This window comes from Maylandia zebra, linkage group LG2 (genome assembly GCF_041146795.1).
Source record: "Maylandia zebra isolate NMK-2024a linkage group LG2, Mzebra_GT3a, whole genome shotgun sequence".
Classification (NCBI taxonomy): Eukaryota; Metazoa; Chordata; class Actinopteri; order Cichliformes; family Cichlidae; genus Maylandia; species Maylandia zebra.
In genome coordinates, this window is record NC_135168.1 from 5242427 (window position 1) to 5262130 (window position 19704).

The following is a 19704-nucleotide window of genomic DNA, read 5'->3' on the forward strand; positions in this document are numbered from 1 at the left end:
TACACTTAACTATGAACATATCTAAGAACTCTGTGACGAGGAAGGCAGATTGGTTAGAATAACAGAATGGATAGAGGGGTCTGAAATCACAATTTTAAATGTTTATGCTCCCCCTGGGAGCGATTGGCTATTCTATAGGAATATGTTTGAGTTAATGGTGGATTCTCAGGGGATAGTTGTCTGTGGGGGGGTTTTAACTTTAGACTTGACCCTAAACTAGACTCCTCCTCCCCGACCAACCAGGTAACAGCACTTACTAGAAAAGTCAATTCCTATATGCTAGAGATGGGGATAATAGATGTATGGAGGGACCGCTACGCATCTACCAGAAATTTCACTCATTACTCTGGTTCCTTTAAAGTGTATGCAAGGCTGGACTACTTTTTTATGTTTAAAGTTGATAGGTTTAGGGTCAAAGACTGTGACATATTAACAAGAGATCTATCTGACCACAGTCCTATCTCTCTATCTTTGCAGGTGGCTAGGAAAAAATGTACCACACTGTGGAAATTGTTATCGCACCTTAATGATCCTGCCATAGTTTCCAAATTAAAGGTAGACATTAAAGAATTTCTAGATGTTAATGACACAGGAGAGGTATCTCCAGCTATTCTTTGGGATATGCTCAAAGCGGTAATGAGAGGTAAATTAATTTCTATCGCCTCCCACTTAAAGAGAATCAAAGGGCAAAAATTAGCAGAACTACAGGCAAATTTAAAGTTGAAAGAATAGGAAGACATAAACACCGCAAATCCTACTCTGAAGCAGGATATCAGGAAAATACAGGATGAAATTAATGATATTTACACCCAGGAGGCCCAAAATAACTTAATTTTTTTGAGGCAAAAATACTATGAGACAGGAGGGAAATCTGCAAAATATCTGGCACATAAATAACGCAAACAACTAGAGGAAAGTACGATATACCAAATCAAGGACCCCAAGACTAATATTCTGGAATCAAAATTAGAAGACATTCAGAAATGTTTTGAGACCTTCTTTAGGGAGCTGTACTCACAGCCCAATGCTACGGAGGAGAATTGTACTGATGCCTTTCTTAGCTCTCTAGAATTACCTTCACTCCCGTCTCTCAAAAATGAGCTTCTAACACATCCCATTTTAGTGGAAGAAATTAATGCTTTTTCCAGATTAAAACCAGGTAAGGCAGTTGGGCCGGACGGGTTCAGTTCTCAGTGGTATCGCACCCTGAGGGCAGATCTAGTCCCCACATTGCTGAAGTCATTTAACTACATCCTACAGGAGGGAGAAATCCCACCCTCCTGGAGGGAGGCAACTATTTCAATTATCCCAAAAGAGGGGAAAGATAAACGAGAATGTGGAACCAATCAGTGTCCTTAACTTGGATTACAAACTATTTACTGCTATTCTTGCTCGTAGACTGGAGAAGTTGGTACCTGACCTCATCAATTTAGATCAGACTGGTTTCATTCACTATAGACAAACAACTGACAACATTAGGAGAATATTACACATCTCTGCTCAAATACAAAAGAACAAAACTCAATCAATAATAGGAAGCTTGGACGCTGAGAAAGCCTTCGACTCCGTCAGATGGGTATTTCTGTATAAGGTTCTGGGGAAGTTTGGCTTTCACGACAAGTTTATTAGAGTAATCCAAGGTCTGTATGCTCGACCCTCAGCCCGTATTAAGGTGAATGGTGATCTCTCCAAGCCCTTTGCTCTGGAACGTGGCTGTAGGCAGGGTTGTGCAATCTCGCCACTTCTCTGATTTATTCATAGAAACATTTGGCCAAACGATTAGACAAAATCATAACATTAGGGGTGTTGCATTGTCAGGAGTTGAACATAAAGTCGTAATGTTTGCTGATGATGTACTGGTCTGCCTGGAGGAGCCAGAGAGGTCTTTTAGTGAGTTGATGTCTACTTTAAGTGATTTGGGGAAGTTATCTGGTTATAAGGTCAATATTTCAAAAACACAGGTGATGACTTTAAATTATACAGCTTCTGCAGCTTTATGTAGGAAATTTAAAGTAAATTGGGATAATGAGAAAAATAAGTACCTGGGAATATATTTGACTGCGGACCTCTCGGGGCTCTTTCAGGCAAACTACGAGCCAATATCTGCAAGTATAAAAGCTGATCTGCACAGATGGAATCTGGTCCCCTTTATGAGTCTCAGCTCCCAGGTAACTTTAAAGCATGGATATCCTGTGGCCTTACAACATTCCTCTCTCTTACTCATAGAAATATTGTGCTCAGATTTGAGACCTTACAGGACAACCTGACAAAATACAACTTTCATAGAAACTTACAGCTGAGATCATATATTGATCATGAATGCAAACTGTCCGACTTCAATGATGCTGAGTCGCATTTTTTCCTCATCCTGAAAAATGCCACAACCATGACCCCTACTAAATCTATTTCTAAACTATACAAAGCCCTCTCTAGTGCCAGCAAGGATAATACTTTATACACTAAGGATAAATGGGAAAGGGAATCAGGGATTGCTATTTCTGTGGGGGAGTGGGAAAATGTTTTGTACTGCCAGTGGTCCACGTCCAGTTCTATGAGCTGGAAGGAACATGGCTGGAAGAATATTATTAGGTACTTCAAGACTCCATATCAGGAGAGGTACAAAGGGGCTTATATGCAATGCTGGAGACAATGCGGCTCGACTGTTGCTAACCATTTTCATGTCTTTTGGGACTGTCCCAAGTTAAAAAACGTTCAGGTCTCCTTAAGTGCAGTCTTTAACGTTCAAATACCTTTAGATTTTAAGGTTTTATACATGGGTTTGGTCCCCTTTCTGGAATGTAGGAGTGAGATTGTCACGGTTTGCGGGGGCAAGCCGTGTGGAATATATATAGGACCAAAAGGCGGCAGCTCTGGTGCAGGTGAGTGTTTATTAACAACAAAAATGCAAACAACAAAGGCGCTAGGAACATGAAACTGAAACCTAAACTGGGTAAACTAACACACAAACCAGGAATGACGGTGCAGGGAGGTCCGGGGAAATACATGCAGGGAGACCGAGGGGAAACAACACAGACGAACCAGCAACGAGGACACGGTAACACACACTATAAATACACATGCCAGGAATCAGGGGATGGGAAACAGGAGGGGAACACACCTGGAATACATGATAACTGACAAGGCAGGGGAAACGTAAACAGAACACACTGACATAAGACAGAGCCCTTCAAAGTAAAACAGGAAACACATACACGTAATGACACAGACTCAAAGACGCGGACTAAACACAGAGACTTACTACACTAAGGAAATGCACAAGCAGGGAAGACATCAACCAGAGGGAACACCACTAAATGCTAGAAAATACAAAACTATCAAAAGTAAAAGTACATAACCAAAAACACTGGGTCACCGACCCAGGACCATGACAGTACCCCCCCCTCAAAGGCTGGCTCCAGACAGCCCAACAAGAAAAAAAAACAGCCAGAAAAAACAGAAAACAACCCGACCAGGGCGGGCGGCGGGGGCCCAGGAAGGAGGGCTCGAAGCAAAACAAAACCGGAGCGCCAGAAGGCCAAAAGACAAAAACAAAAAACGAGCCCAAAACCAAAAGAAACGAAGCACACCAAAACACAGGAAAAAAAAAACAGTCCAAAACAGAAGAGTCCAGGGGGCCGACAGCACAGGAGTCCAAAACAGTTCAGGGGGCCGGCCAGGGGGCCGACAGCACAGGAGTCCAAAACGGTTCGGGGGGGCCGGCCAGGGGGCCGACAGCACAGGAGTCCAAAACAGTTCGGGGGGCCGACCGTGCGGACGGCAACGGCGGCGACGTGGATACAGTTCGGGAGGCCGGCCGTGCGGACGGCAACGGCGGCCACTCAGGCGATGGCGGTCCGGGGGCCGGCCGTGCGGAAGGCAGCGGCGGCCACTCAGGCGATGGCGGTCCGGGGGCCGGCCGTGCGGAAGGCAGCGGCGGCCACTCAGGCGATGGCGATCAGGGGGCTGGCCGCGCGGAAGGCAGCGGCGGCGCCCAGGTGTCAGGCGCACCGGCCAAGGCTTGGAGGGCACAGGACCAGGCGACGCTGAAGCAGAGGCAGGACCAGGCGTAACAGGAGCACAGGCAGAGGCTGGACCAGGCGTAGCAGAAGCACAGGCAGAGGCTGGACCAGGCGTAGCAGAAGCACAGGCAGAGGCTGGACCAGGCGTAGCAGAAGCACAGGCAGAGGCAGGTGGGCCAGGCGTAGCAGAAGCACAGGCAGAGGCAGGTGGGCCAGGCGTAGCAGAAGCACAGGCAGAGGCAGGTGGGCCAGGCGTAGCAGAAGCACAGGCAGAGGCAGCTGGACCAGGCGTAGCAGAAGCACAGGCAGAGGCAGCTGGACCAGACGAGGACGAAGACTCTGATGAGGCCGGACCAGACGAGGACGAAGACTCTGATGAGGCCGGACCAGACGAGGACGAAGACTCTGATGAGGCCGGACCAGACGAGGACGAAGACTCTGATGAGGCCGGACCAGACGAGGACGAAGGCTCTGAGGCCGCAGCTGACGAAGGCTCTGAGGCCGCAGCTGACGAAGGCTCTGAGGCCGCAGCTGACGAAGGCTCTGAGGCCGCAGCTGACGAAGGCTCTGAGGCCGCAGCTGACGAAGGCTCTGGAGCTGCAGCTGACGAAGCACAGGCTGGAGCTGCAGCTGACGAAGCACAGGCTGGAGCTGCAGCTGACGAAGCACAGGCTGGAGCTGGCGTAGCAGATGGTGGCTGGATGGGCTCCTCGGGCCCTCCAGCTGATGTGGCATGGTGCTGGTGCGGTTCTCCTGAACCCCCAGCTGACGAGGAAGGTTGCTGAACGGGCCCCTCGGACCCTCCAGCGGAGACAGGAGGCTGAACGGGCCCCTCGGACCCTCCAGCCGACGAGGCATGAGGCTGGTGTGGTTCTCCGGAACCACCAGCTGACGAGGAAGGCTGCTGGACGGGCTCCTCGGGCCCCCCAGCGGAAACAGGAAACAAAGACCGGAGCGGTCCGTCGGACCCTCCAGCGGAGACACGAGACGAAGGCCGGAGCAGTCCCTCGGACCCTCCAGCGGAGATACGAGACGAAGGCCGGAGCAGTCCCTCGGACCCTCCAGCGGAGATACGAGACGAAGGCTGGACGGGCCCCTTGGACCCTCCAGCAGAAGCCATCACAAAGCCAGCAGGCATGGAGTCCACTGGCAGACATGAAGGAAATGGGTGCTGTGCTGAGCACTGGCCCTGCTCAGACAGCACTGACACGGGGCACTTCCCAGGTGGCTGCTTAAACTCCAGGGGTCCAGAATCAGCTGAGGACTGGGACCTAGCCTCTGGGGAAGCCCTGGAGCGGCAAACAGTGCCAATGGCGGCTGAATCATGAAAAGCACCTTGAGTAGGACTTAGGCTTTCTCCCTGCACGGAGTGAACGGGTGGAACCGGTAATGCTGGAGCCAGAGCTACTGGGGCCTGCGCTACGGGCGGCACTGGAGCTACTGGGGCCTGCGCTACGGGCGGCACTGGAGCTACTGGGGCCTGCGCTACGGGCGGCACTGGAGCTACTGGGGCCTGCGCTACGGGCGGCACTGGAGCTACTGGGGCCTGCGCTACGGGCGGCACGGGAGCTACTGGGGCCTGAGCTGAGGGTGGCACTGGAGACTGAGCTGAGGGTGGCACTGGAGACTGAGCTGAGGGTGGCACTGGAGACTGAGCTGAGGGTGGCACTGGAGACTGAGCTGAGGGTGGCACTGGCTGCGGGGGAGCTGACTGGGCTAAGAGTGGCTGCGGGGGAGCTGATATGCTGTTCACAAAGTCATCTGCCGCACAGAACACCGCCCCTGAATGAACAGTCATACAGTCCGCAAATGGAAAACAGTCCTCATTCACCACAGCCGGCGAATTAGATGTCCGAACATCCAGCTGTGGGGTGGCGCGCTTGCGGCGCGATCGGCGTCTCCTCCCCGCAGACGGCTCCGACGGGCCGGGCAAGATCACATCCGGCGAGTCGGGCAGCGAGGCAGGAGTGGCTGAGAGAAGGTGGGGTGTGTGCCGGAGAAAAGCCTGTATGGTCGGAGGAAGTGAATTTAGTAGCCATGGCAGGCCGGAAAAGAGCCGTTGTAGCCGACCTTCCACGGCGAGGCGAAGCTCGTGCGGAGGATTCTCCAGCCACAGCCCGAGGAGGATCTCCACATTGTAGCCGATGTCATCCTGGAGCTCCTCGGACGGATTGACTGCCGCTGGGTCCATGGTGGCTGGTTCGTTCTGTCACGGTTTGCGGGGGCAAGCCGTGTGGAATATATATAGGACCAAAAGGCGGCAGCTCTGGTGCAGGTGAGTGTTTATTAACAACAAAAATGCAAACAACAAAGGCGCTAGGAACATGAAACTGAAACCTAAACTGGGTAAACTAACACACAAACCAGGAATGACGGTGCAGGGAGGTCCGGGGAAATACATGCAGGGAGACCGAGGGGAAACAACACAGACGAACCAGCAACGAGGACACGGTAACACACACTATAAATACACATGCCAGGAATCAGGGGATGGGAAACAGGAGGGGAACACACCTGGAATACATGATAACTGACAAGGCAGGGGAAACGTAAACAGAACACACTGACATAAGACAGAGCCCTTCAAAGTAAAACAGGAAACACATACACGTAATGACACAGACTCAAAGACGCGGACTAAACACAGAGACTTACTACACTAAGGAAATGCACAAGCAGGGAAGACATCAACCAGAGGGAACACCACTAAATGCTAGAAAATACAAAACTATCAAAAGTAAAAGTACATAACCAAAAACACTGGGTCACCGACCCAGGACCATGACAGAGATTAAGTTGGTGCAATTACTCTTGGTGGCAAGTAAAAAAACAATTACTAGAAGATGGTTAAGCCCAGCCCAGCCTACCCTAGACGACTGGTTTGGGATCATTTTAGAGATATTTAGGATGGAAAAACTTACATATCTGTTAAGAAATCAAAAAGCCAAATTCTACCAAATTTGGAACAATTGGATCCAATTCATCACCCCCACGAGGGCTGACTTCACTTGATCTCACTATTACTTGGTTGTTTTTGTTTGTTTGTTTTTTACATTTACTTCTATTACTATTGCTTGTTTATTTACTTATTTGTTCACAATGATTGCAGCATGGGCACCCCTCCCAGTTTGTGTTTATAGTTCCATGTAATGTGTTCTATATATCTCCTTTGGGAGAGCATGCGAGCAACTGTCCTAGTAATAGCTAGTGGAGGTTAATATGCACCCGCTGATCACTTTGTTTATCATTTGCTCTCCTGGACTTAATCTAAAACCTGGAAGGACTTTGTTCCCATGTTATTCATATACTGCTATGCAGATGGTTTTTTCTTGTCCAATCCAAATAAAGATATAATTAAAAAAAACATTCTATTCAAGTTCATCCATATGATGTTGTATCTTAGTATGTTAAGGTTTCATCAAAAATAAAAAGATGGCATGTAATATAATAACAAACTTTACATAAGTATTATAGATTATCTTTTGTTTTTCAGACTGGGTGGCTGTAACCTGTCAGAGAGAAGCTGTGAAGCTCTGTCCTCAGTCCTCAGCTCCCAGTCCTCCAGTCTGAGAGAGCTGGACCTGAGTAACTCTGACCTGCAGGATTCAGGAGTGAAGCTTCTGTCTGCTGGACTAAAGAGTTCACAGTGTGCAGTGGAAACTCTCAGGTCAGGATTCAAACGTTAACACATATGATCATTTAAAATGTGAATTATATTATTGATTGACTTATCTATAGAGCTTTTAGCTAAACTTATATTTATATTTGAGTGGATTATTAGACTGAATTACTGTGTAAAATTTGTCACAGTCATACGATTTTGTTTATTTTTTATTTTTAATTCATGTACTGGCCATTTTACATAAATTTGGCTAATCTTCTACAATATATACATTTGATTTCGTTAGGAACAAAATGTACAAATTACATATTTTGCTGGATATTGGGTATTAATGAAATTATTATGTCTTTAATGACACCACATTTCCATATGTAGGAGGTTACTGGTGGTATTGTTTCAGTGTCTGAGTTTTCCTTGCAAAGAAACATCTGGAATTTAACAATACATATTTTAAAGCTGTTTTCTCCAAAGGGATTTGTATTAGTGATGGTAAATTTGATTCTTTTTACCGAATCGAGTTTAAATGAGTCACTCACCAAAATGAATCGGGTTTTTTAAGTCATTTGAGTCTCTGAGTCAGTTGCCCAGAGAGTGCCAAAAATGTACTTTTTCTCTCAAACTTAATTTGTTTTTATTTTCATGTAAATCCTACTGCTACGATGAGTGACTGAAAAATAAAAACAACTATTTTATAGAGCAAAAAAGAATAAGATTTCTAAATTGGACATTTATTTTTGTTTATGTTATTAGTATTTCCTCTTTATCATCTTTGCACAAAAACAAAGTGTAGACTGAATGTTATATTGCATCAGTCAGACTATCAGGCTTCATCTCAGATGAAGGAGTGACTCTTCCGTGGTAACAAACTGTGAGTTTCAGCAGCTGAGAGGCAGGAGGGAAGGGTGAGTGAGTGGTCTTGATGCATTCTCAGTCTAGACTAGACTAGAAAGAGGGGCGCTGCTCTTGTGGCGACCAGCAGGTTGTCTCTCTCTGTCAGTGTTTTAACTTATTTTATTTCATTCTTTTATTCCTTTATATATATATTTTTTTGCCTGAGGAAATTCTATAGCATCGGCTTGTGCTTTGTGGAACTTCTTTTAACGAAGATGGGTTTTTTATTTCGCATGATTTTATTGGCAATCCTGACGGTTGTTTGGAGTCATTCCTTTACCATCAATAATCCTGGCTAATGTGCAGTCTCTGAGGAGTAAATTGGATGAACTGCATTTGAATGTCGCACACTTGCGTGGCTACAGGGATACATGTCTAATGGCATTCACAGAGACTTGGCTCAAGGACTCTGACCCTGATTGTTCTCTGGAACTAAATGGCTTCGGGTTTCCCATACGTTTGGATCGAGACCCCGGAGCTACCCAGAAATCTCAAGGAGGAGTGTGTTTGTATATAAATCAGAAATGGTGTAAAAATGTGACCGTTCGTAGACAAGTGTGTCTGCCTGACATTGAGCTCCTCTCTGTGTCTTTGAGGCCGTTTTATCTGCCGAGGGAATTCCCACAGATCAACGTCACCATTGTTTACATCCACCCTAAAGCGAATCCTAAGAATGTGACTGACACCATCTCCATTTTTTTCCTAATAACAAACCATGGTCTTCAAAAGGTCTTATGAGGCTGATTCATGAAAGGAAAAAAGCTTTTATTGAAGGGAATATCTTGAAAGTTAGAGAAATTAGGAAGGAGATCAGATCAGAAATTAAAAAAGCCAAAGTAAAATACAAGGATAAGGTAGAGGCGGAGATGGGTAGCAATAACTTAAGGGTGGCCTGGGCAGGCATGAAACACATGACTGGTCACTGTTACAGTGACTGTAATAAGATAAGTCTTCCTGGTTTTAGTTCAGACTCTCAGTTAGCAAGTAGAGAAGCTTATAGACCCTCTACAATTTGCATACAGGCCTCGTAGACGTGTTGATGATGCAGTGGTCACTCTGTTGAACTTCCTTTATCGCCATCTTGATGGCGCCAAAGCTCATGCTCAGCTCTTATTTATTGATTTTTCTTCAGCTTTTAATACTATCCAGCCACATCTTTTAGCTAATAAACTTCTTAACCAGTTTACACTTGATCTTAATCTCGTTGGTTGGGTTTTAGACTTTTTAACTGACAGATCTCAGTGTGTGAGAGTGAACGGCTGTTTTTCCAAACAGCTGAACTCTTCCACTGGCTCACCGCAAGGTTGTTGTCTCTCTCCTCTACTGTATATTTTGTACACTAATGACTGTCGCAGTACACAGGCCAACAGGCATTTCATTAAATACGCAGATGACACAGTCATTGTAAGCCTCCTTCATGGTGAAGAGGATTCCCATGGGCCTGTTGTGGATGAGTTTGTTTCGTGGTGTGATCAGTCCTTCTTAATGATCAGCACCTTGAAAACCAAGGACATGGTTATTGACTTCAGGGAGACATCCCCTCATCCTGCGCTAACAGTGGTAAATGTGCAGCCATTGAACTGGTGGACAGTTATAAGTATTTGGGGGTTGTTCTTGATAAAGCTCTGTGCTTTGAGTCACATCTTGCTGCTACAGTGAAAAAGGTTCAACAAAGACTTTTTAAGGAGGTTGAGAGGTTTCAATGTTTCATCTGCAATGATGACTCGTTTTTTATAAAAGTTTTATTGAATCTGTTTTAACTTTCTGTATCATTGCTTGGTACGGTAATATGTCTCTGAATAATAAGACCAGACTTAACAACCTGGTTAAAGTGGCTGGTAAGATTTCAGGGAGATCTCAGGTCCAGCTTGTGGACTTTTATAACAGGCATGTGCTGAGGAAGGCGACCTCTGTCATGTTGTGTTCAGATCATCCTCTCTTTAATGATTTTCAACTGCTTCCATCAGGTCGTCGTTATAAAGTGCCTGCAGTGAAGACAAAGAGACATAGATTGTCTTTTGTACCTACTGCTATTATCATAGTTAATAACACTGAACCATATGTGTTGTTGCCATTGCACATTGTACTTTTTTGATGAAAAATCTAGGTTGTTTTCTCAGGCTTATATTATATTATATTATTTTGGAGTGTGTATGTGATGTGTTGGTTGCCTGTTTGTTTGTTTGTACGGACATCTACAACTATATGTAAAAATACAAAACAAAACAATTTTCAATTTGTTCTAGTTTATTGCACTTTTTGCTGTATATGTATATATGTATATGTAGTTACTATGGACTGAATGCATACATATTATTAAAATTTGGGCTATAACGGTTGTATTGATGTATAGCAACTTTAACTGCTCCCCAAAATGGCACTACAGCAGTGGTTCCCAAACTTTTTTTGCTGGGCCCCCCTTTGTTTTACACGAAAAACGTTCGCCTCCCCCCCGGCGCGTGAACAGCACGCACACGCACTAACACATCCTCCAACCACACACGCCCATATTTTGCTCCATTGCGGTTTATTTCACACCTCTAACATTTAGTAAACAATTAAGCAAATACAAGTAATCTGCAATAAATTACAGGTAGTAAGAAAATAAACTACTAAATCTTTTACGCTACGTCCGCACCTACATTGGTATTTTTGAAAACGCAGCTGTTTCATCCAAACAGTGTTTCAAATCACCAAAAACTGAGATTTTTTTAAAACTCCTTTTTTGCGGACGAGGAATACAGAGTTCATCTGGCAACGTCAAAGGTTGCGCCTTTTTTCACGTCACGTTATTGTTTATGTGAGATGAATTGCAGAATGGCAGACAGAGACAAAATACTGTTACTCTGAGTATCTGCAGGTTTCACACGCAGTTACTGTCCCTCCATTTACAAAGGCGTCACGGGTAGTTGTTTTTTCTTCTTCTGTAATACTAATCAACATTGCTGTCATTTTCAAAAAATGCCTCTCTGTGCAAAATGGGTTCAAAAACATAAACAGCTGTGGGATCCTGTTTGTCCGTGATTTGAATCGAGGGAACAAATCGTGGCAGGATCAGCCTGATGTTATTTGTATCCCGCTGTAACTTTACTCTATAAAGAGCAAACATCTCCAAAATGTCAGGAGTAGTTAGTCACTACAACAAGTGTTTGTGAACTAAAAATTAAGAATGTGGGATCCTGTTTGTCCATGATTGGAAGAGCCCAGCGCTGCTCCCGACGCAGGGACCTACCTCAGCACCTGTGCAGGTGAAGCCAAAGGTCAGATTTGCTTCACCATATTTTCTAGTCTTTGGCTTAGAATGAAGTTGGTTTGGAAACATATTCAGCGATGCTTCATCTCCTGCTTTGCATTTCTGTGGGCGCCGTGCTAGCAGTGTTCAAGCGTCTTAAAGGGTTTAACATCAAAGATTCAGTGGAGAGCTACTGTAACAGCTGAACAGAAAAACTCTTCCTCCCCTGGTGTGCTACTCTTCACAACCCGCAGGACTTTCACCCTCAAGAGATGGAAAAGGGGAACGAGGGCCGACGTCCAGGTGAAACTGAGAAGCTACCAGAGGCTAGCTTCTTGGCTGTGGGGAGAATCCTGGTGCCTGCGTCCACTTCCTCTCCTGACATTTAGTTAATATGTTACGCCGGTGACTGGGACCTGGGCTCTGTGGCTCAGAAGCAGTTTTTCTCACGGTGTGTCCGTCAAACGTTCACTGTTTTTATTGATAACAGCTATGTCTGCTCATCGATCATTGCTTCCCCCAGCTCTGGAGTCGCTGCCCTGCCCAGCAGGTCCACAGGTCTGCATTGTCTTTATTTCAAGTGCCGCTGCAGTCAGCTGTTGATTTTGCAGATCGACCGTCATCAACTCGGTTGGCCCCGCTTAACGTTCGCTCCATAACAAACAAATCATTTATTCTAAGCGATCTCTTTATTAAAGAGTCTCTAGATTTCATGTGTCTGACTGAGACGTGGCAGCAAAATAAGAATTATGTCCAATGTTCCCTCTAATGTTTCATGTGTCTGAGCGAACACACAAACTCCCTGAGCGGTCCCTTGGATCACTGGATCACGTTGTCATTAACGTGGCTTCACTCTACATCAACCAAAACACCGGTGTCGGCACATGAGGACGCTGTCATAGCCCGTCAGCGACGTTGATTAGCTGCGTATATACGAATGTGAATCATTGGCTGGACTATGGGATAAGGCGGCATCGTTCTAAATACTGGAGCAGCCAGTCACTGACTAACACTGCAAAGCAGAATTGTTAACGTATTTATTTTAATTTCAATTCAGGTTAGTATTTAGTATTTAGTATTTATTTATTTATTGTCATTGTCAAGAACAATGAAATTGCGTTTGGGGCTTCCATACAACCCCCAAAAAAAGAAAATAATAAATACCCCTTAAAACCCAAGTGTACATATTTAACCCAGTGTGACTCCAATGCAATAAGACAATCCTTAGCAACAACATGAGAACATGACAAGTAATGTTGGTAGAAAATCAGACAAAGACCTGAGAAACATGACAAAGTACAACAATGCAACCCATTCAATATTATTGTACTGTGAGATATGATATCAGATATGATAGTTATCTATTTAAGAAGGAGGGGGGGCAGGAGGGGGAAGAGAATAAAGATATGATGCACCAATGCAGACCAGTTCATTGCTATTAAGAAGTTGGATATGGTTATTGTCCGTGAGAGGGGGGCAGAGAGTTCAGGAGCCTCACAGCCTGTTAGATATCTTTTTGTGTGCAATGCAGATACTCTGTGTGCAGAGAGCGTGTCAGCGGATTGCGCCCGTGCGCAGCTTAGAGGGAACATTGATTATGTCCACTTGAATGAAATCTGCCCGGCTGGCTGCTCCGTCATCTGAACTCCGCGTCTTTTAGGACGTGGTGGAGGACTCGCTGTTGTTTACCAGGACAGATTCACATGCAGTCTGATGACCTCGGACTCCTTTTCTGCATTTGAGTCACAGATGATGGTCAGTTCTCTAAAAACCAGTTATTGTATTTTATTCTACCTGATGGGGTCTTTCTAACTGAATTTAATGACCTTCTGACATCCATCATTTCATTGGAGAAGGTTGGGAGATTTGAGCCGTCATATTGATGAAGCATCCTGTAACACTGCTGCTGAGCTCATCACTGTCACTGAGTCTTTTAACTTTAGGCAGCATGTTTCTGGCCCCACACATACAAAGGGTCACACACTGGATCTTGTTTTCTCCCTGGGTTTAAATATACATGATGTATGTGTGGAGGATGTCCATGTGAGTGACCATAGCTGCATATTTTTTAACTTGTTATTTTACTTGGATCCTTCATCTCCTAAACTGATGATCCAAAGGCGGATTATAAACCAAGATGCTGCTGGAAGGTTCTCTACCATGTTTGACCCTCGCATGGCTCGTAGTGACCTCGACTCACGTATTTTATCCTTTAATGATCAATGCAAGTTGTTGGAAAGCCCACTGATAACATGTTTACATGGCTAAAATGTTATGGCTCATTCATTGATAGTATTTTCGCCATAGAAATTGTTATGTCCTATATTGTTGAACCCACCATGTCTATGCTGATGCTCTTTGAACGCACCACATACGTACTCGAGGCCATGCAGTGGCTGCTAGTCTGTGTTCTCAGTATTTTTATGTGTCAGTTCCAGTTTTAGAGCTCTAAAGTGCAGCTATCGTGTTAGGAATATGTTAGGAATAGACAGGAACACTGAGCACACTGAGGTCAAATCTTTATTTAGGGCGACCGTGGCTCAGGGGGTTGGGAATCGCATCTGTAACCGGAAGGTCACCGGTTCGATCCCTGGGCTCTCTGTCCTGGTCGTTGTGTCCTTGGGCTTTACCCTACTTGCCTACTGGTGTTGGCCAGAGGGGCCGATGGCGCGATATGGCAGCCTCGCTTCTGTCAGTCTGCCCCAGGGCAGCTGTGGCTACAACCGTAGCTGCCTCCACCAGTGTATGAATGTGAGAGTGACTGAATAGTGGCATTGTAAAGCGCTTTGGGTGCCTTGAAAAGCGCTATATAAATCCAATCCATTATTATTATTATTATTTTACCACTCGCTGCATTCTTGATGTTCATGTTCTTCTCTTTCCCCTCACCCTGCAACCAGTCATGGTAGATGCTCCTCCTGGAGCCTGTTTTCACTGGGAGGATCTTTGTGTCAAAGGGAGTTCTTCTTCCCACCATCACCAAGTGCTGCTCACAGTGGAGGCGGTTACCTTACACTGTTAAACAGCTTCAGATGACTGTTGTTGTCTGTTGGGTATTGTCACTTATAAATAAAGTTACATTGAATGGATGTATGGATGGATAGATGTTATTGTGACAAAGAGAAAACGATTGTTGACAGATTGATTGTTGTTTTGTGTGTCTGCAGTCTGTCAGGCTGTCTGATCACAGAGGAAGGCTGTACTTCTCTGGCCTCAGCTCTGAGCTCCAACCCCTCCCATCTGAGACAGCTGGACCTGAGCTACAATCATCCAGGTCCCTCAGGAATGAAGCTGCTGTCGGCTGGACTGAAGGATCCAGGCTGGAGACTGGACACTCTCAGGTATGGAGAGAATGTCTGATAGAGGAGGAAGAGCTGGAAACATTTCCTGTGTCCTTCACTCACTTCCTGTTTGTTTCCTGCAGATGAGACATGAACAATCACACATGCAGGAATATTTTCAGGGACAGACACACTAGTCTAGCTGGATAGTTCATGGATATTTATGTAGGGGTCTCCAAGGAGTCTGGTTGCAGGAACATTTAGGTCACAGGTGTACCTGATATAGATACCAGTGTACCTAATAAAGTGTCAGCCATGTGTATGTTTCCCATGCTGTATGTCCACAGTGACAGAAGGATGAAACAAGGCTGTGAATCATTTCAGTCTGTGTTTGTGACAAAGAGGCAGACAGGAGCAGCTAACATTTGGAAATGGAAGCTTAAATAATGACAAACTCTACATTCACAGCTGAATTAACAATAAATTTGTTCTCAAGTGCACATTTAGCAGCTAATGCTATTACTGTTTTCCCTTGCTTTCTACAACTTGAGCAGCTATTGCTAAGTAGGCCACTTTGCTCTGCTAAGGATTTATGTGACCATGATGAAAACTCTGATAAGCTAATGCTGCTAAGCTAATACTGTTTATGGGCCCTGTTAGAATCAATATTTCATTCTCATTCTGTTGTTTGAGAACAATATTAACGTTTCACATCATTATAACACAAGAGAAAAGGGTATTAGCGTTAGCTACTAATGCTTATTCACCTCAAGTTAGCTTTAGCTGCTAATGGTAGCCTACTTAGCAATAACTGCTCACTAATATAATGCTAATTCACATCAAATTAGCATTAGCTGCTCAAGTTGTTATAAGGAAAGAGAAAACGGTATTAGCATTAGCTGCTAATAATTGTTCACCCCTAATTAGAGTTAGCCCCTAATGGCAGCCTACTTAGCATTAACTCCTGACGTCGTTGTAATGCAGGGGAAAAGAGTTACCATTATCGGATAATGCTAATTCACATCAAATTAACATTAGTTAACAACGGTAGACTTCGTATCATTAGCTGCTGTCATTCTTACAAAGCAAACAGTATGAGCATTAGCTGTTAATGCTTTCTCATCTAACATTAGAATTGGCCACTAATGGCGTATTGTTAAAAAGTAAAAAAACACATTGTTAGCATAAACGGATGATGCTAATTCACCTAAATTAGCATTAGCTAATGATGGCTACATACCTAGCATTAGCTACTGATATTGATATAAATCAAGAAACTATGGTATTAGCATTAGCTTTTAATGCTTTTTCATCTAAAATTAGAATTAGCCACTAATGGCGTGCTATTTAGCATTACCTCTTCACATCGCAGGGGAAACGTTAAAATTAAATAAAAAAAAATGTTCAGATTAGCTACTCATATTGTTAAAAAGTAAGAAAAAACATTGTTAGCATAAGCGGATAATGCTAATTCACCTCAAATTAGTATTAGCTAATAACGGCAACCTACTTAGCATTAGCTGGTCACATTGTTATAATGCAAGAAAATATGGTATTAGCATTAGCTGCCAATTCCTAAATACCTAAAATTAGCATTACCTGTAATGGAAGTCTACTTAGCATTAACTCCTCACTAATGTAATGCTAATTCACATCAAATTAGCTTTAGCTTTAGTATTAGCTGCTAGCACCAGCCTACCCAGCACTAGCTGCTCACATTGTTAAAAGGGAAGAGAAAACGATATTAGCATTAGCTGGTAATAATTATTCACCCCTAATTAGAATTAGCTGCTAATGGCAGCATACTTAGCATTAACTCCTCACATCGTTATAATGCAAATGAGGCTAACTTACATTAAATTAGACTGCTGTTATTAGCTAATGCTATTTAGCAGTAGCTGCTCACATTGTTATAAAGCAAAGGAAAACGATATGAGCATTAGGTTCTAATGCGTATTTGCCTTTAATTAGACGTAGGTGCTAATGGCGACCTACTCAGCATTAGCAGCTCAGATGTTGTATTGCTAGGGAAAAGAGTGTTAGCATTAGCCGTTCACATTGTTATAAAGTTAAGGGAAATAGTGTTAGCATTAGCTACTCACATTGTTAAAAAGTAAGTGTTAGCATTAGTGCATAATGCTAATTCACATCCAATTAGCATTAGTTAATAACGGCAGCCTATTTAGCATTAGCAGATAATGTTGAATTTGGCCCACTGGAAAAGTTAAGAACTCAAGATTTAGGAGTGTTTCTCGATAGCTCTTTCTCATTTGAGAAACAAATAAATGTTGTTATTAAAACCAGCTGTAAGCTTTATATTGTTGATTGTCATTTCCCATATGGAAAAGATATATAAATCTTATAAAGTTTGTATCTGTCTTGTGTGAAACTTGTATGAAAAGCATACAAGAGTGAAAACAGATATAAGATCCCTTGAAAAATTATATAATGAAACTTGTATGTTTTCGATACTTACTAAAACAATATATGAAAGTAATGAGAAAGTGGCCACTTTCGTGAGTATGACTTTCATCATATAAGTTTTTAGTCTTTTCCATATGGGATATGCTTAAAAATATTTACTCATACATGCTTAGTTTTATAATCGATTGGATGATGATAGAGGTTTGATCCTGAGTAGTCTGTAAAGACTCTGTGTGCCTTCCAGAGTGCTCTGGCATGCACACACCACTTGGGGCCATGAGAGAGGTCGTACCCTCTCTTACTGATTTATGGTGTAGGACAGGGGTCTCAAACTCAATTTAGCTGGGGGCCGCTGCAGGCAGAGTCTGGGTGAGGCTGGGCCGCATTAGGTTTTCCACAAGAAAGACATGGTTAAAAAATTCCAATCTTCTCAAATCTCTTTATTTTTATTTTTTAACACAAAATATGAAAAATGAATAAACAAATTAAGAATTAATAAGAAAATCAATCAATCTGTAATACATAAATAAAATAATAATAAGATATTTTTAGTCAGTGAACTTGTGTTTTTCTTTCAGTCTTCTATATCTGCTGTATTTAGATTGAAATGTCTGTATTAACAGTTCTATAACCTTCTTCTGAACATGAATGGAACACTGGAGAAAATGAACTGTTCTTCTGAACATGGCTTCTCTTGCCTACTCCTTGCTGCTAGAGACCTGGCAGCGTTTCCTCTCGCATAGCCGAGCCAGATTTGGCCTGAGGGAGGAAGCAGTTGCGACCCTCAGTATGTCTTGAAGATGATCATCCGTAAGTCTGGACCTGTACTTGGACTTATTGAAGTTCAAAGTGGAGAAGAGCTTTTGGCACAAGTATGTGCTACCAAAAAGGCACATGGTCCGCTTGAACATTCGGGAAAGCCGAGGGAAACTAGGGCTCAAGTCTCTCAAAAATTGTCCAAGCTTGTCTGCTTTTCCACTCACCTCCCTGAACTTTGCTTTGAGTTCAGAGTTGCACTGCAGCTCAATGAGCTCCATTTGAAGCACAGAAGGGGCATCTTGCACATCAAAGGAGAAGGGGTCCGCAAAAATGTGAAAGGTGGCTCTGTGTGTCTTGAAGTCAGCAAATCTGTGATCAAATTCCTCCTGTAGCCTCAAAATGACATCAACATACTCGTCAGCACTGAATGGTGTGCCTGCATCCACGAGTGCCTTGCATGCTGGGAAATGGCAAAGGTTTGTCTGAGAGAGCTGAGCTTTCCAGAGCGCCAGTTTTGTGGAGAATGCTCTCACGTTGTCATAGGCAGCACTGACAAGTTGCCCCTGGCCTTGTAACGTCTTGTTCAGTACATTAAGCTCATGTGTCATATCAACAAGAAAAGCTGAGTCCATGAGCCATTTGGGATGAGTTAGCACAGGAACACTAACTCCATCCTTCTCCATGAAGGCTTCACTTCTGCTCTCAACTCAAAAAGTCTCTTTAATACATTTCCCCTGCTGAGCCAACGTACCTCAGTGAAGTCGAGCACATCCCCATATTCTGACTCCATTTCCTCTAAAAAAGCACAGAACCTTCGGTGCTTTAAGCCCCTGGATCTGATTTGGTTGATGCATTTCACAACAATAGACATCACATTGTCAAACTTCAGGCATTTGCTGCAAAGGACCTGCTGATGGATGATGCAGTGCAGAGCAATGGCCTCCTCCACGCCTTCCTCTTCCAGTTTGTTTTGTGCCACCAGTCCATGTTTCCTCCCTGTCATTGATGGCGCTCCATCTGTTGTTATTCCAACAAACCTCTTCCATGGCAAACCAACATTCTCAATGGCATCACACAGCTTGTAAATATCTGCTGAGCGGTGGTCTGGCCATGCATTGGAATTACTGTGAGCAGCTCCTCCATCACTTCAAAACTGTCATCAACACCACGGACATACATTGGGAGCTGGGCAGTGTCGGTGATGTCTGTGGTCTCATCAAGAGCGACTGAGTATACACTGAAACATTTGGCTTTCTCACACAGTTGGTCATAAATGTCACTTGACAGGTCAGAAATGCGATCTGCTGCGGTGTTGGCAGAAAGGCTGATGTTGCTAAACTGACCTTTCTTTCCCGGACAGACTATATTTGCAGCCTGCAATATGCACTTTTAGACAAATGCACCTTCTGTGAATGGCTTCCCTGCTTTAGCAATCATCTCACTAACCACGTGGCTCCGACTGCTGCATTATTCTCT

The 19704-nt window shown here is 44.1% G+C and overlaps 2 protein-coding genes across 2 annotated transcripts in view; both read left to right on the forward strand.

Moving 5' to 3' along the window:
• LOC112431789 (NACHT, LRR and PYD domains-containing protein 12-like) overlaps nt 1-19704 on the forward strand; it is a 301046-nt gene that overhangs the window by 62096 nt on the left and 219246 nt on the right. The gene's annotated exons all lie outside the window — the stretch shown is intronic.
• LOC112433257 (uncharacterized) overlaps nt 1-19704 on the forward strand; it is a 48011-nt gene that overhangs the window by 22920 nt on the left and 5387 nt on the right. Inside the window, exons 7-8 of the mRNA XM_076876307.1 lie at nt 7513-7686; nt 14932-15105. Coding sequence (XP_076732422.1) covers nt 7513-7686; nt 14932-15105 — 348 coding nt within the window. The remainder of the gene's footprint in view (nt 1-7512; nt 7687-14931; nt 15106-19704) is intronic.